Here is a 17,333-nt window from a genome sequence, read left to right as displayed (position 1 = left end):
TTGTGAATGAAGGCAATGGGATTGCAATGTTTATTTAAAACATTTATACCTCATCTTTCAGTTTGCCAGGATAGCTTCTAGCAGCACAAGACACAGTATTAGGGCATCTATTTTTAAAACACACAAAATAGAATGCAACTAGGGGATTTACAACCACATTAAATGCTTGATCCAACATTTCAGTCACCCATGAATCTATTTAGCTCTATCTCTGTTTTAGCCCAATACAAAGAGTAGGCTTCTCATTTGTTTGTATATATAATAGTTTTGACAACTACAGCTTCTGACAGCTTTGCAGCAATATGACGGGATGTATCTGTCAACTTCTGTGTTCCACGAGAACTATGTATATTTAACACAGCAACCACCATATTGCGTATGTCACTGTGCTCCATACATTGATAACTGCATGACTGGACTACTGTAATGCACTGCATGTGGGGCTAGTCTTGTGTTTGGTTCAGAAGCTGCAGCTAGTGCCAAGTTCAGCGGCTACGGTGCTTAATGGAACACCCACTTTTACACATATTACAGTGGTGTTGAAAGATCTGCAATGACTGCCTATTAGTTATCAATACAAGAAATGAACAAAGTACAAAACGAGCCGCTTGCCCCTTTGGTATTACATGTTATAGTATCAGAGTTGGAAGGGTCATCTGGTCCACCCACCGCAATGTCATGCAACACAGCCCTATCTCCAGTTACTTTTTGACATTTTGTGCTTTCCTCTGTGTATGTGTGCATGTGTGTGTTGTGTGTATACTAAAGCACGTATGCAAAAAATAAGGAAAGGTTAAAAAAAAAATCGCTTGGGATTTATATGCCAAATGCGGTAAAGATTTGATCCAGTTTGGCTTTTCTGTGCGGTTGTGCATTAGATGAAGGACATACACAAGACATTTTGCTGCCTGAAGCAAAAGAGAACCCGTCCCCCACTCCTCATTCCAAGCACAAAAAATGACTTGACTAGGAACAGATATTACTTCAACACTGTCTTTCAAGACACCTGAAAGCATGGGGGGCAAGGGAGAGAGGGGCAAGCGCACCACCCTCCAAGGAGCTTGCACCCTCTCCCCATTGCTGGACACCTGTTATTAATCTAGTTATTTTTTCTTCAGAGATCTTAACATGTGGGACAAAACTCACTCACCTAAAATGTACTGTGCCCCTTCTGTCCCCTCACCCAATGGTTGTCCTATGGTAGGACCTACATGATTCCTTACAGGATAAAGCAACACTACAGTACTGTTTTTCAAATACTGCATGGAACCAACCAGTTATACACCTGCTTCCAGCTGGTTGTGGAAAAGCAGTGCATCCGTAGTTCTAAAGGGCTCTAGTGTGGAAGGACCAAGTAGCTTACTGCTTTCAGGATACCTCTGAGCATATACAAAGTGAACTTCACTAAATAATCATAGCTGAATAATTACAGTTAGAAAGCAAAGTTTCTAACTCGAATAATCTGATCTCTAAATAATTTTCAGTGCAGACACTTGTTTTAGAAATCACGAACTCATACCCACCAACATTTCTCCAATGGAAATAGGGACGTCCCATTCCCTAATGATAATTTTACTATTTATACCTCGCACATCTTACTGTGTTGCCCCAGCCACTCTGGGCAGTTTCCAACATATATAAAAAAATAAAAATAAAACATTAAACATTTTTAAAAAGCTTCCCTATACAGGACTGCCTTCAGACGGCTCGGGGGGCGGATAACTCCAACATTTATCCAATGAAAATAGGGACATCCTAAGGAAAAGTAGGACTTTCTGGGATCAAATCTGAAACCGGGACGGCTTCTCTAAAACTAAACGCCCCTGGAAAATAGGGACACTTGGAGGGTCTGCGAATACTGCACTTGAAAGAAGCATCTATATTATCACACCTCGTCGTTTAATCTGTTCCCCAAGACTACGATTCCCAGGGGACAGCGCGGCCTCAAGTTGTACGTATAGCTTGCCATCGGAAACGCCCAGATGGGCCGCAGCAGCCATTACCTGCTGAGAAATTACGCCGAAAACCAAGCCGTAGTATAGGTCCCTCACGGCTTCCGTTAAAGCATCGACTGATGCAACCGCAAACAAAGCTTGCTCCAATAGGCAGCTGTTGACCCGCCTCCTCAGCATTTGATTGAACGGGATGCCAGCGACGCCGCACCCCCTTCCCTCGGATTGGACGGGGTGTTATCGCTCTGTTCCCTTTGCCACGCGACGCCGCGTCTGCTCTTTTTTTCCTCCCACCCGAGGGGCCACGTGGGCGCTATCAGGTTTGTGCTCTGGGGAGCAGGTTGAGCCCAAGCAGAGGCAGGGGATGGGGCGGGGGCTGCGAGTAACGCGGAACGGATCGAGCCGAGACTTGGAGCGGGTGGAAGGAGGGGAAAGGGGCTTGGCGAGACAAAGTGGGGAAAGTGGGAAGCGAAGTGGAGCCGAAGCAAGGAAAGAATTGGGTGAGCTGAGTTGTGGCGGCGAGTGATATAGAAGAGAAATCGCCTGGCATTTTTGTATATCTGATATACGTGAGCCCCACCTGGTCTGGCGAGTACCCTAAATCAGCGCAGGCTCTAAAGACAGTCGGGTCGCTGGCAGGGAAACTTCTAATTTGTCGCGTTCTTATTCACTCCCAAGAATCCATTAGGTCACCTCCAGGCAACTGACACCATGAGTGTGGGATTCATCGGCGCGGGGCAGCTTGCCTTCTCCCTGGCTAGGGGTTTCACCGCAGCAGGTAGGCAGGCCGAAGTGTTTCCTGAAACAAGATGTAACATGAAATAAACAGTCAAAACTTCTGTTTGCATGGGATTCTTGGTATCAAAGTTCCTTATTTATATAACTTTATAGTTGTGATTTTTAAAAAATGGAAATGATGTTAAATCCCCATTATGCATATTTCTTCTCCTGTCAGATGGCACAACCCTTATCTAGAGTGAGGTGTTGTGTTCAAGAGAAGTGTCTGGCCTGGGTGTGGGGGTGTGCTTTTATTTATTATTTGGTTTGTTTATTAACTCTATAACACCCATCATCCAGTGATCACAAGGTGGTTTACAATATAAAAACACAAAATAATAGTATAGTAACTAACCACAACAACAATAACAACCCCCCTTCCACAGTTTAAAGGGCCATGGATTTTTTAATTAAACAAAGTCATGGGAGAAGAGGAGTATTTTTGCTTCACACCTAAACGTATGTAACGAAGGTAGCAGGTGAGTCTCCCTGGGGAGAGCAGTCAACAAGCAGGGAGCCACCATAGAAAAGACCCACTCTCGTGTTGCTGGATCTCTCATGAAGGAGGCACCCGAAGGAGGGCCTCAGGTGATGATTGCAGGGTTCTGGGTCAGTTCATATAGGGAGAGGTGGTCCTTGAGGTATTGCAGTCCTGAGCTGTTTAAGGCTTTATAGGCCAAAACAAGCACATTGAATTGGGCCTGAAAACTAATTGGCTGCCAGTGTAGTCAAGCCAGTGTTGGCATTATGTGCCTAAACCTTCTTGTTTTTGTTAGTATATTGCAAAAGTCGGGTACACACCCAACTTTAATCTTATGCTTCATTTTTGGAATGGTAAGCTAATTAATGAAATTCTGCCCATAATGGTGTTCCTGATAAATATCAGCCTCTCTGGAATAACCTGTTCTGCACTAAAGGATGTGCATTGTTTAAAAAATGCTAGCTGCTTAGAAACAAGAGTAGGTGGTGTGTACTGTCAGTTTTCCTTGAATTTATTCCTTTCATTTTAAATGTCCAGGTTGCAGCAACCATGGCCTGCAATCAAAACCTACAATGGGGATTCTTAAAGGCCTCCAAAGGATTAATATGAGAAGAAAAATTCTGTCTCTTTTTGCCAAGTGTCATTAGAAATGAAGTAATAAGACTGATTACAAAAAAGGCCAACTATGCAAAAGTAGGCTTGGTTCGTCTCAAAGATCTGGGAAGCATAAAGGTCTTAAGGGTGGTGATTCTAGGTGCAAATTATCTAGGCATTTGCCTGTTGGTATGCCACCTTCTAGAAATATATGTATCCATTCTTTAGGTGGGGGGGCATATAAGACCCCACAACTAACGGTTGCATAACGTGAAGGGTAATGCTGTTCATGCTAACAGTCTTAATGGAAGGGATATGCTGAAGAGGGAGAAAATGCTCAATAGCTGTTGGCAGAAGACTGTGTTAAAGCTAAAATTGATCATTCTTCTTTCTAGGAGTTTTGGCTGCTCACAAGATAACAGCAAGTTCACCAGACACTGATCTCCCTACTGTATCAGGGTTGAGGGTAAGTGTCAGGAACTAAAAAAATCTAATATTTCTTAACCCCACACCCTGTCCTCTCTGCATGTGGCCACCCTAGCTTTAAAATCAATACCAGCACTTTAAGCTGCTATGCCCATGCATTTAATAGTATTGGTGTGATTTGTTCTGATTGTCGCACAGCAACCAAAATTCTGCCGGATACATTTTTTGCTGACTGCAGATTCTGAACTCTTCACATAGAGAACATTGCAGCTCTTGGTCTTGATGTAATTAGGCATAAGTAACCGAGGCCATGTCTATTTATCCAGGCACGGCTGCAGTAGGTGAACCAGATGAAGCTGATACAATGTACTGGACTCTAATGTTGCCTGAGTATTTAAGGATAAAGCAAAGTCCAGGAGCATCTCCCAATTGTGTACCTGATCTTCTATGGGGAATGCAACCCCATCTAGGAGAATCTATTTAGGACACTTCATCCATATCGGCAGAAAAACCCAAGCAGTAGTGCAGTTTCGTCTCTGCCTCCCACATTCACTGTCTGTTTGATATGTAAAGGACAAAGTCCTGTAACCTTGATGGTGACTGGCAGAATGTGTGTTTAGTTCATCCCATTTCTGAAATTTTCAGTAAACTAGATCCTGCCTAATTCTAGGCTGACCCCGCATGTCTAAATCCTATTGTTATTCTTGTTACGCTTCACCTGTTCCAACTCCTATATTCCAGAAAATGGGTGTGAATTTCACTCTAAGCAACAAAGAGACGGTTAAAAACAGTGACGTCCTGTTTCTGGCAGTGAAACCTCCCATAATTCCATTCATCCTGGATGAGATTGGCTCAGATATAGAGGATCGGCACATTGTGGTCTCATGCGCTGCTGGGGTCACGATCAGCTCTATTGAAAAGGTAAAAGACTCACAACCCTTCTTTTCTGGCAAGTCTTTTCAGGTGAGGCTGAGTGTAGGAACAGGGTAGCCTCTGGACTCTTTTCTGAAGACCAGACTAGAAACTGATGGTGACAATCCTGTGACTTGCTCCGGTCAACAGGGGTGAAGATCAACCTGTGCTTTACTTTCTTACAGCCCCTCTGCCAGAGCCCTTTCCTGCTAGCCAGAGTCACTCCTTAGTAGGGAGCTTAGCTGAATTATTATTTAGTCATGATTTAAAAAGCAAAGTTTAACACCCCTTTATTGAAGAATTCCGGGGTGGTGTATAGAAATTTGAATAAACCTATTCCATACGTCATAGGTGTTACCAGACTAAGTTGTGCTCAGAGTACACCCACTGAAATTAATCAACGTAAGTTTAAAAGTCCATATCAGTGCATTTACTCTGAGCAGTGCCAGTAGGAGGGGGTAGGGGAAGGGGACCATTTGGTCTGGGACCTCAAGCTGAAAGGGGGCTTTAAATTTAGACACCTGCTAATTTTTTTGGCGTCCGTTAAGTTTTGCAACTGGTTTTTATGTTCATTGGATCAAATTATGACACAATATCTCAGTTTAGAACGACAAATTTAAGCAAATGGGAGATGTGATTTGGTAAAAGACATGCAACTTTTTTGTTAACTGATACAGATTTTGTCATATGCTTAGCATCAGCATTGAGATTGCATGAAAGCGAGATTTTAAAAAATCTTTCACTCTTCTTTTTTTCTTTTGCTGCCTTGTTTTGTTATCACGTGTCATCATTTTTCCTGTGGCTGCGTTTATTATGGCTGAGGGGCTTCTGAAGCTGGAAGTGTTCCAGGCCTCCCCAGGCTTCTTAGAGAGCCTGACTCTGTGTATGCCTATCATTGCTTGTATCCCCATATGAATACAATAATAAAAACCAACAATGAATATAAAGCAAATATCAGAATAAAAAAAGCAGACTAAAACCCCTCCATTGTACTATTGGCTGCAGAGGCTTCTTTCCCAGACAAACTCAATTGCAGAGCACTTTGTTGCCACATCACAGACACATTCTTCATTTTTCACAGGATGGTGTCAGTGATGTATAGCCTCTCGATGTGATCTAGAACCCTGAAAATGGTTATCTCTGCCCTTTGCTAGAAGAGCTCATTTTGAATGCAAGCTGTATGTTAAATATATTCACTTGTCTCTCCTATTTCTCTTTATCTCAAGAAACTTTCTGCCTTCTGCCCCACCCCGAAAGTGATCAGGTGCATGACCAACACACCTGTGATTGTAAGAGAAGGAGCTACTGTCTACGCTACGGGGACCCATGCTGACGTAGAGGATGGAAAGCTCTTGGAACAACTGATGGCTAGTGTGGGCTTCTGCACTGAGGTGGAAGAAGACTTGATAGATGCTGTCACTGGACTCAGTGGCAGTGGACCTGCTTATGTAAGTACCATCTCTTCCCTGTATGAAGCAAAAAGAACTTATTAGGCAAGGGGGGATTTTAAGTGCAGAAATGATGCTTGTGGTATCCTTACATTTTCACAGAAGGCAGATCAGCCTACAGTACTTTTTTTGATTAGGTGCACGGGTGGCACTGTAGTTTACACCACTGAGCCTCTTGGGCTTGCCAGTCATAAGGTCGGCAGTTCAAATCCGCGTGACGGGGTGAGCTCCCATTGCTCTGTCCCAGCTCCTGCCAAGGTAGCAGTTTGAAAGCATACAAGCGCGAGTAGATAAATAGGTACTACTACGGTGGGAAGGTAAATGTTTCCATGTGATCTGGCTTCCGTTATGATATCCCGTTGTGCCAGAAGCGGCCACATGAACTGGAAAAACTGTCTGCAGATGAATGCCGGCTCCCTTGGACTGAAAGCGGAGATGAGTGCCACACCCCATAGTCGATTTTTACTGGACTTAACTGTCCAGGGGTCCTTTACCTTTACCTTTTTTTGATTAGGCATTTATAGCAGCATGTTGAATCTCTAGAACATCATCTGAGCCATGGACTTTTCAGTTGCTTAATGGATCTGAAGATAAACCAAGACCAAGAATCAGTTAACATTTGGGAGTGGCTGGGGGTTAAATAGTCTCAATAGTCATAGGCACAGTTTGGATGGGAGCTGCCTCCAAAATAAACTTGTTTATGCAGAGGTAACTTTCAGGAATATGAGGTCTGCCTTCCTTAGAGTGTCTATCCTGGCTTCTTCCTTTTTTCTGGCAGAGGAAAGATGGCACTTAAGAAACAATCTGTGTTTGCGGGTGGGCAAACTTTTGGCCACTTTGGGGGCCACACTATGATTGTAGGTGGGTAGTGATGGACCAGATCAGATGCTCCCACACGCACATGCTCACTTTATATGAGGAGGATGTCCCTCCCTGTGGCTTCCTCGTAGAATTTGTACTCCCTTTGCCAATCTTCCTATCAGCTGCTGGGGGAGCACAGTTGTATTAGGGCAGCATAGGGTAGGATATCCCTGCACACCTTTCTTCCCAAGCAAATCACATTCCACAGCCAGTCAGGCATTGGGGAATTTCGCAGTGGAGGGGCAGCTTGGGCACCCAAGGCAGCACTCCAGGCCTCTGAGGGTTGCATGCAGCCTGTGGATTGTCTACCTGTAAGCTAGATGGTAAAGTCTGTCTCTTCGCCCTGTCCCCCTTGGTTGCATTTCATGTCTTTATGTTCTTGTGATAACTTCTGTCCTCCTAGGCATTCACAGCCCTGGATGCCCTGGCAGATGGAGGTGTGAAGATGGGCCTTCCTCGCAGGCTAGCCGTCCGGCTGGGAGCTCAAGCTTTGCTGGTCAGTATTTCACCTTGTTTGCTGCTTCTTCAAGCTATGTCCACTCTGCCTTTTCAATATTTGGTCGGAAACATCTCTCAGCACTTATATTCCATTTACCTCAAAAAGCAGTATTTATGAAAGCACCCTGCACCAAGTTGCTTTCTTCTCTTCTTGTTGCAATTGCAAGAAGGAAACAAAGGCACTCTGGGAAAGGCCCAGCAGATGTCTGTGATGGTGTTGGCTTCAGTCCTGTGCAATGCAGGTCAGGCTTTTTTTTGCAATCTTTTCAGAATTTTCCAGTTTTGAGGCAGGTGTTGCAATTCTTCTGGTTTGTATACCTGTGAATAGTTTTTGAAATCGCCTTGAGTATTTCCTTAGAGAGGCTGTGTGTGTGTGTGTGTGTGTGTGTGTGTGTGTGTAGCTGCCACTTCTGATGAGCTTTTCAACTCATCTTCTTAATGCTGCAGGGAGCTGCCAAGATGCTGTTGGATTCAGAGCAGCACCCCGGACAGCTGAAGGACAATGTTTGCTCACCTGGGGGTGCTACCATCTACGCCCTGCACTTCTTGGAGAGTGGTGGCTTCCGTTCACTCCTCATCAATGCTGTGGAGGCATCCTGCATCAGGACAAGGTACATGCCGGCATGGAGTCTTAAGAGCTGCCCTGCCTTAGCTGAGCCTCCTGAGCAGCTCACATGCTTTTCCCTCTTGCCCCAACAGGGAACTACAATGCTTGGCTGACCAGGAGAAGGTCTCCCCGGCCGCTGTTAAGAAGACCTTAATGGATAAAGTAAAACTGGAGTCGTCTTCTGCCAACAAGGTCAGCTTATTCAGCAAAAAGAATCCCGGCAGCAAGAAGCAATGAGGAGGCCTGGGCCTTGCCTAGCCAACACTTTCCTTTCCCTTTCAGGGGAATCAGTAGCTTAAGCCATTATTTTGTGGTGGGGCCTAGCCTGGTTTTGCGGCTGCAGGAGAACGGGGTTTTAGCATCCAGATGTGAATAAGTAAAGGGTAGCAGGGACCAGCATTTCTGGGGGCTGAGCAGGAGGCAGACTGTCACCAGCACCACTTTCTATTGGATGGGTGACTGTGTGTACTTCTGACCTTGAGGAATTTTGCTCCTGTAGTTGTGATTACGGTGTTTTGTTATTTACATCCTCCTCCCTTCCTCCGGGACACACCCTTTTGGTTAATCTTTTCATCAACTTCGTGAACAGTGCTATTTTTCTAGAAAAAGAGGTTCTGGGACTCACCATGAACACCTCCCTCATTCTTTTAGAATGGCAATGGTGCCTACCTGAAAGGTGCCGGAACTGAGTTCCAGAGAGTTTTGGCTGAAAAAAAGCCCTGCTCGTGAGGTACATTGCCCTGAGAGATAATGGCTGGCCCAAGGTAACCTGGGGAGCACCATGTCTAAGCAAAGATTTTAACCTGGTCTCTCCCAGTCTTTGTTTTGCTTCTGTGGCTGTATCAGGCTGGTAGACATTCACTGGTATGGGCACACTTCTAATTTAATAGGCCAGGGACTTGACCCCCGGCAGGCCCTTCAAGTCCTGGCAGTTGTTGTGTATCCCATTCTCATGAAATAGTGGTTGCTGTATGGTCTGCAAGGCACTCTGGGCTTCGGGCTATAGCGGCCTTGTTTTTTTTTACTCCTCACTGCAGACTGGATTGCGACTGTTCCCCACACACTGTTTGTCTCACTTTGTATAGCGGACCCCAAATTTCCTTGGCAGCTCCACCTGGACAGCCCCTACCATGCTGCCCACAATAGTAGTAAAATAAAATCTCTCACAATTTTTCTGTTTCTGCCTCCTTCCAACTTCTCCTATTCTTGCTAGGACTTTTGCATTGGCTACATATATGCCGTTCTCCTGTTACCAGCAGAAGTAGATGTCCATATAGATTAAAAGTCTGGTGTAGCTCAGCTACTAGAGAAATTTAGGAAACTGCCTTATGCCAGGCCAGACTCCTTGCCCATCTACCTCTGTATTATTTCCAACATTGACTGACATCAACTCTCCAGGGCAGAGGAAGGGCTTTTACATTGTCCACTACCCAGCCCTTTTTAACTGGACATGCCAGGGAGTTCACCATGCTCCCCCTGGCTGTTGGGAGTTGTAATCCTGCAACATCTAGAGGTCCACAGGTTCTCCATCCCTGCTCTAGCTCTGTGAATATGGTTTAGTAATGACAAGCTAGAATCAAACCGTGATTTCCAGTTGTGTCAGAACTGGCCTGCTGTTTCAACTACATTTGCTTGCTTTTTATCTTCCTTCAGAGGTGCTGTCTTCATATATAAAGAAGAGGTTTTAAAAATGTGTTTGGGGTTGTTGGTGGTCTTGGTTTTTTTTGTTTTGTTTTGTTTTGTGTTTTTTTTTTTTGCTAATGACACTTGCTCTAGAAACAAACACTTAACCTCTGGGAAGCTTTATGTAGAATACCTCATGATCCTTTCAAAATATGCTGGTTGTTATTTGTAACTTGTTTACTTCAAGGTACTCAGGAGCTAACTCCTCAGACATTCTCTATTCCTCCTCCCCAGCTCCAACAGAAAGCCTTTGTCCTTCAAGGCTCTGCCCCTCTAGCCCCTTCATATGGTAATGATTGGAATAACAAACCTGGCGGGTGGGTGAAAGAAATACAGTGGACCAGGGTCACGCTTGGATAGATGATAAGACAGACACCTGGGGATACAGTATTATTTCCTAGATACTTGCTGGGTTTCCTGGTTCTTGCTTATTGGAAGGTGTGGAGATGGGGAGCATTATGTTCAGTCTCTCTAGGGGTGTATTCCACTCCCCACCCCCATTTTCCTCTGGAGAATAAACTCTGTGCTTCTCAGCCTGAGACTTGGTGTGTGGACTGTGTGTTTATTACCTGTGTTCCTTGCTCAGAGAGGCCAGAACATGATAACTTCTCTCAAGGACGGTGTGTGTGTGTGTGTGTGTGTGTGTGTGTGTGTGAGAGAGAGAGAGAGAGAGAGAGAGAGAGAGAGAGAGAGAGAGAGAGAATGATTTATTTGTGAAAGTGGGGAGACATGGATGTGCCACTTAAAACGAAAAAATGGTCGGCCTGCCAAGACCACACATAACGCAGAGCAATACTTCTGTCAACCTCTGATAATTTGAATGGGCAATAGATGCAGCAAGATTAGTATGCTTAATTATCCCTTTTAATGTGTGTGGATATAGATATGTTGTATACATACTTTTTCATTTCACCTGATGAAGATCTCTGTGTAATTGGTAACTTTTAAAAATACTCCCAATAGAGACTGCCTCCTCATTTACTGTATATTTTTTAAAGACACAAGTCTTTGGGGAAGTCTGAAGGCCTAACAAGGGACAGGATCCTGAATAATACTTCTGAGTAGATCCATTCAAATAATGAACTACAGTTACTTCAGTCCGTTGATTAGCCTGCAACTGCTTTCTGTTGGTGGAAGTTGTTTTCTTAAAAGTGGAGGAATTATAATCAGTATTGCTTTTCGGTGGAACTGCTTGAAAAACATTTATTCTTAACCAACTCTCTCTGCCTGCTGCTGATGTTGCTGCTCCTGCGTACATCTGGCCCAGGGTTCCATAACTTCACCAGGACACAACTGTGATTCTGCAGAACTGTTACAACCATACACAGAAAAAAACATAAGAGATACATTTTTGTGTGCATAATTACTGTTTGTGCACACAGTTATTGGTGCCAGAATCTCAAAAACTGCTGATCTTAAGCAGGAAATGCTGAACTTTTCCCTGTCTGGGTTTAAACATGCTATACAAGATGTTCCACCAGAGGGAGGGCTTACATAATTTTGAAGGTCCAGTACCTTATTGATAAATTGCTGTAATGCTGCGATTCTAAACACACTTAACTATGGCTTACTTCTGAGTGAGCATGCTAAAGATTCTGCTACATAAGCCTCAGTCCAGTCCCTGAAGATATTGCAGGGTTTGTGGGTTTGTTTGTTTTCTTGCCAGGGTATGGTTTGGGAAGAGTTGTGTTCTCTTGCAAAAGCTGCATCTCCTAAACCTGTCATTTTTCTAAATAATTGAAAGTAACCTTTTTTACATTCCTTCTGCCATGGATGGAGCCTCTGTTCCTGCAGTTGCTTCTTATTCTTATTTGGAGTCATCGGTGCTTGTTTTTCTAAAAAAAATGTTTTGCCGTACTCTCATTTTCCTACTCATATTGAAATACTGCCCCTCAATGAGGCCAAACCTAGATTCACAAAGTGTTTAGGGGTATGTGTACCCCTGCATCCCGCCAGGAAAAAAAGCACTGGGAGTCATTATGCATAAATGACTTTTTTTTTCTTTGAATAATCAGTACTGGTAATACAAATAGAGGAATATGGTTGCTTAGGTTTGAACATACCATGCATCTGATTTGTGTTTTTTTCCCCTGCCTGAAGCCATAGCTAATATAATTTTCACCAGATCTTTAATGTTTGTATTTGCATCTTGCTTTACTTTTATGGTTTTCATTTTGAAACCTGTGGAGCTTGCACCATCCTTGCACCACAAGTGTCAGATTACTGTGCAACATGACCGGAATTCAAACATGGTTTGATGATGTCAACAAGCACAGCAGACCTAGAAGCTTATAAAGAAGCTACTTGCATAAAAGTTTGGAGGAAAAATAGCACAGAATGAGTTCTCTTCAGCCTTGCAGTTGGAGTAATGTATAATGCATGTGAGAGTAAGTGAGTGAATGATGGGGAGAGGATGAAAATCAGGGTATGCTTTAGAGCAGGTTTGCATACCTGATGTACAAAAGAATTTATGGTGCGCATGTGTGTAGACAGAGTAGAGTGTATTGTATATCTAATTTATGTAAGAAGAGGAGCGAGTTTTGGTGGAGAGGTATATATGCAAAATGGCAGGGATAGAGAACCTGTGGACCGTCTGGTGTTGGGCTACACCTTCCCATCATCCCTTCTCACTGTGCAGGTTGGGCGAGTTGGAGTCCAACAACATCTAGAGGGCCATAGAATAATAAAATTGTAGAGCTGGAAGGGTCCCCAAGCGTCCTCTAGTGCAACCCACGGCTATGCAGGAATCTCAGCATGTATATATTGAGCATTTCCTATACCTGCCTATGGGGTGGGTCATTGTACAAGAGGAGATGCTATATCTGGCACCTTTATCGTTTTGGGGGCCTGTTATCCATTTTCCCTCTCATTTTGCTCATGGATAAGCTAACACTTCTACATCTGGGTAGGCAACCATTTTCTGTGATGGAGTCTTTAAAGAGGCAAATAGAAGCAGCTTACTTTCCTCAGTTGTCAGTGTTACTGAAGTGTGTCCTGTCAGAACTCCCAACGTTCTTGATTGCTGTTTCGGTTTTTAAAATGCCACACAGTTCAGTGAAAGTGCTTGGCAAGGTCTGTTCTGTACATAAAGGAATTCACATTTTTTAAGGCCGCCTAAGCACCTTCCCCATGCCTGTCGCATCTGCCCAACCCAATTTTAACTGATGTTCAACTTTTCCTGCTGCAGCTTTGCTATCTCCTCAGTCTTGCTGTGCGATACGCTTTATGGATGGTCCTTGGATTGCTTGTCTGTGGGAAATGGCTGCTCATTAGCAGTTCAACAAACAGATCACCAAACAGTTGTACAATCAAGTGAAACATGAGGTAAAAGTTACAACAGGAAAAGAAGAGAGGATAAGATTTGAGACCAAGTTTTTCTGCTCTATACCCCTATAAGGGAAAGGGGGAAGATGGTTTTGTTTGAGCTTGTTCAGAGTTTCCTATTGATAATAATTTGTGCCTGATCTGCAGGGGAGGGATGGTCAGTGGTATTTAGGTACCCTGACACCACATCTGTAAAGGGGTATGATGAATGTGTATAATAGAGTGATACCCCAACATGTGAATGCCTGGCTCTGGAAGGCAAACCTCTTCAGAGAGCCATGCTTCTTAACCTCCTTATGATATGGTGTGTTGCTGAAGTTTGTATACCCAAGAGGATGTCCAGCTGCCACAAAAGGGAGAGAAATGGCCTTGTAGATTTTTGTCGCAGTTATGGCCTCCATTTCTGTGGCACAAGGCCTGGAGTGGGTAGTATTTGCACTAGGCCCACAGTGTGCGATTGCAGTCTGAATCCAGCCTTGAAAGTGAATGACCCATCCACCCAAGCATGAAGAATAACCCAAGCACCTACCTTTGTGATGAGGGAAGCCTCTGTTTGCTGCAGAACAAATACCATGTTCGTCATGTACATTGGGCCACCTTGTCCCTTCTCCATAATGCCTAGCAGCTGCTGAGCAAAGGGCGGAAGTTCTTCCAGTTCAAGGGCAAGGTCCTCTTTTCCATCCAACTGTGGGTATGGCTGGAGGAGGAGCTACCCCACAAGGAACGCTGATCTGTACACATTGCCTTGAGGAGCAGTTTGTGCCCTGAAGCTGCATATTTGCTGAGCGGCTCTTTTCTCTGAAGGCTACTGCTTGCATACTCAGTAATTGCAAGGGCTGAATATAGTTGGTCTCTCCATTTCACAGGACGTTGCTGTTGCGAGAGGCTTGCTCCCAAAGAAGAGTACTTTGAGGCAACCCATGGTTCTCCAAGATGGCTGAGAGGTGCCAGAACTGAGTTCCGGAAAGTTCTGGCTGGAAAAAAAAGCCCTGTTCTTTCTCCACCTGCACACATGGAGCTGTTTCCCTAACCTATATGTTCCTTTTACAGTGGTACCTCGGGTTAAGAACTTAATTTGTTCTGGAGGTCTGTTCTTAACCTGAAACTGTTCTTAACCTGAAGCACCACTTTAGCTAATGGGGCCTCCTGCTGCTGCCACACTGCCGGAGCACAATTTCTATTCTCATCCTGAAGCAAAGTTCTTAACCCGAGGTAATATTTCTGGGTTAGTGGAGTCTGTAACCTGAAGCGTATGTAACCCGAGGTACCACTGTATAGTCCTTGTAAATGGTGTGGGGTACCTCAGGCCCAGGGACCTAAGCACTCAGTCGGGCCCATCTAGCCTTCAAATGCCTACTGAGGCCACACGCCTCACTGACTCTTGCTTCACACCCTGAGTTTTTGCCTGGCTGGAATGTATCCTCTTACTTGTCTGGATGAAGGATAGGTGGTATAGCTGTCCACTTTTTCCCTTTTTTAAGGGAAATTCCCTTATTCCGAATAGGATTCCTCGCAAGAAAAGTGAAAAGTTGACAGCTGGAGAAAGTAGCCTACTATACAAATTTGAAATGTGCATACGTCCCTCCAACCATATTTGCCTCTGGATCCGCCCAGTACTGGCATGTGGCCCTCAGAAGATTTAGAAGATAATGTGGCTCTCAGGCTGAAAAAGGTTCCCTGACTCATACGTATATGTCATATTAAGCTTTGTAGGGGTAGAAACTTTGTTCATCTGGAACAGAAAGAACGCTAGAATGATGATGGATCAATCTAGAATTCTGTGGGTACTTTTCCACTTTGGCAGTAGCTCTCATGCCTGCCTGTGGCATTAGCTTTCATGTCTGCTTGCTGCTATTAAACCATTTATGTATGGCTTCTCAGTTACTTCCACAAACACTCCATACGCTTGCTGGAACTTAGGTCAAGGTGACATGGCATCACACCCTATTCCATATTTACTTCTGAATGAGCACAAGTGGAATAGTTCTGGGAGGTGGGGAGAGGACTGTCACATACTTTCTTATGTCTGAATGGGGGCTGCTGATTTTGGACTATTGATATATATTGTTGCTGGTGGGTGATTATAATGGTCCATTGCAGAAACAACTAATGAATACCTGACAGCATGAGCACACTAGGGTTGTCCTAGGAATGTTTAATGGCTTAAGCATCTGTGGTTTTTAAAATCAGTTTATTACATTTTTAAATAATTTGCTCATAAACCTAACTGTACAGGTGTCTATATTATAACAATTCAATTCAATACATGTATGTAATACAACAAATGATTGTACAGTATAGGTGTGTTTTGAGATACTGGAGGAAGCATAACACAACTTACAATGTGGTTTAAAAAGGGGGGGGGGACACGACCATCTTTTCCTTTCTCATTCCATATTGTAAGTACAGTGGTACCTCGGGTTAAGAACTTAATTCGTTCCGGAGGTCCATTCTTAACCTGAAACTGTTCTCAACCTGAAGCACCACTTTAGCTAATGGGGCCTCCTGCTGCCACTGCGCCACCGCTGCACGATTTCTGTTTTCATCCTGAAGCAAAGTTATTAACCTGAGGTACTATTTCTGGGCTAGCGGAGTCTGTAACCTGAAGCGTCTGTAACCTGAGGTACCACTGTACACCAGAACCAGCAACGACTAAAATAATAATAATTTGTGAGTACTGTGTGCACTTTACCATTTGCCCCATGGATTAAGCAGCAATGGCTGCAGTCCACAGCACACTTTCAGGGCCTAACTAAATGGGATGAGAAATGTGGCTCTTCCTGCCCTTCTGGTACAATGATAACATTGTGAATGGAAAGAAGTTCCCATGCACTAGCCTTTCTGAACAAGGAATGCATGTAATAAACACACAATCCACACACCAAATCTCAGGTTGAGAATCACAGGATTTATTTTCCAGAGGACAAGAGGAAAATCTGTCTAGAGAGACTGAGCATATGCTTCCCATCTCCACGCATCTGAACGAGTAGGAACTAGGAAACACAGCAAGTGTGTAGGAAAGAATGTTGTGTCCTTGGGTGTCTTATGACAATCCAAGAAATAAGAGCATGCAATAAGGGGAATGATTTTGAGAAGGCAGTCTGTTGCCTCACCTGCTGAGGGAAAGATACTGGGACTTTCCTGACAGGTAAAGAGTAAAGGAAGCTCTTATTCTTTCCTCTTCCTGCTTAACTCTCAGTGCCTGAAGGGTGTTTGGTTACTTCACCAAAAAGAAAAAAAACAGTCAAAAGTAAAAAAAACACAGCCACATGTGTGATGTAGCCTTCAGCCATAAGCTTAGTTTGCCAAACATAGGCTCGGGCTGTGCACATTTTGTTGAATTAAAAAAAAACAAATTAAATTTAAATGACATTTAAAAAGTTTTAAATAATTTGTTTTTATTATTTTCATGAATATAACCAGAACAATTTCTATTCAGTGTACATTAGAAGTGTGACATGTCAGAATGCAGTTTGTTGTTTACTATTACATCTATGGATTCTGTATGTATATACAAGCACAAATACTAGCTTTACTCGGATATAGGTGTATCTCCCCCCCAAAACATGTTTGTTACTTTGGTGGTTGTAAACTCTGCACCCCTTTATCTACATTATGAGGATTTTTCAAAAGGGTTTTAAAGCAAATAATCTATTTAAACGTTCACCCAACAATCCTGTTCTTCCTAGGCCCTATACTCTTGCCTAGATAGAAGGAAAATGTGAAAAGTGAAAGGAAAGAGAAATAAAAGGCAGAAGATAAAGACTTAG

The 17,333-nt window shown here is 43.7% G+C and overlaps 1 protein-coding gene across 2 annotated transcripts; it reads left to right on the top strand.

Moving 5' to 3' along the window:
- Positions 1-1,978: 1,978 nt before the first annotated feature.
- PYCR1 (pyrroline-5-carboxylate reductase 1) lies at positions 1,979-10,778 on the top strand. Of its 2 annotated transcripts, XM_081899880.1 has the most exons (8): positions 1,979-2,272; positions 2,631-2,730; positions 4,200-4,270; positions 4,972-5,151; positions 6,369-6,590; positions 7,855-7,947; positions 8,397-8,560; positions 8,649-10,778. In XM_081899880.1, exons 2-8 carry the CDS (start codon positions 2,664-2,666, stop codon positions 8,791-8,793), a joined length of 942 nt encoding a protein of 313 aa, XP_081756006.1. In that variant the 5' UTR covers positions 1,979-2,272; positions 2,631-2,663; the 3' UTR covers positions 8,794-10,778. The 2 variants fall into 2 exon arrangements, with proteins under 2 accessions (XP_081756006.1, XP_081756007.1); XM_081899881.1 differs by lacking the exon at positions 1,979-2,272 and having other exon boundaries at positions 2,308-2,730.
- Positions 10,779-17,333: the final 6,555 nt, after the last annotated feature.

This window comes from Podarcis melisellensis (assembly GCF_964234715.1).
Source record: "Podarcis melisellensis genome assembly, chromosome: 2".
Taxonomy (NCBI): Eukaryota; Metazoa; Chordata; class Lepidosauria; order Squamata; family Lacertidae; genus Podarcis; species Podarcis melisellensis.
Note: the sequence above shows the minus strand (reverse complement) of the source record. Positions and strands in the feature narration are given on the sequence as shown.

Coding starts and splice junctions, on each gene's coding strand:
- PYCR1 (XM_081899880.1), top strand. CDS start 2,664: ATGAGTGTGGGATTCATCGGCGCGGGGCAGCTTGCCTTCTCCCTGGCT. Junction 7,948..8,396: donor TGGGAGCTCAAGCTTTGCTG/GTCAGTATTTCA, acceptor TTAATGCTGCAG/GGAGCTGCCAAGATGCTGTT. Junction 8,561..8,648: donor GCATCCTGCATCAGGACAAG/GTACATGCCGGC, acceptor TTGCCCCAACAG/GGAACTACAATGCTTGGCTG.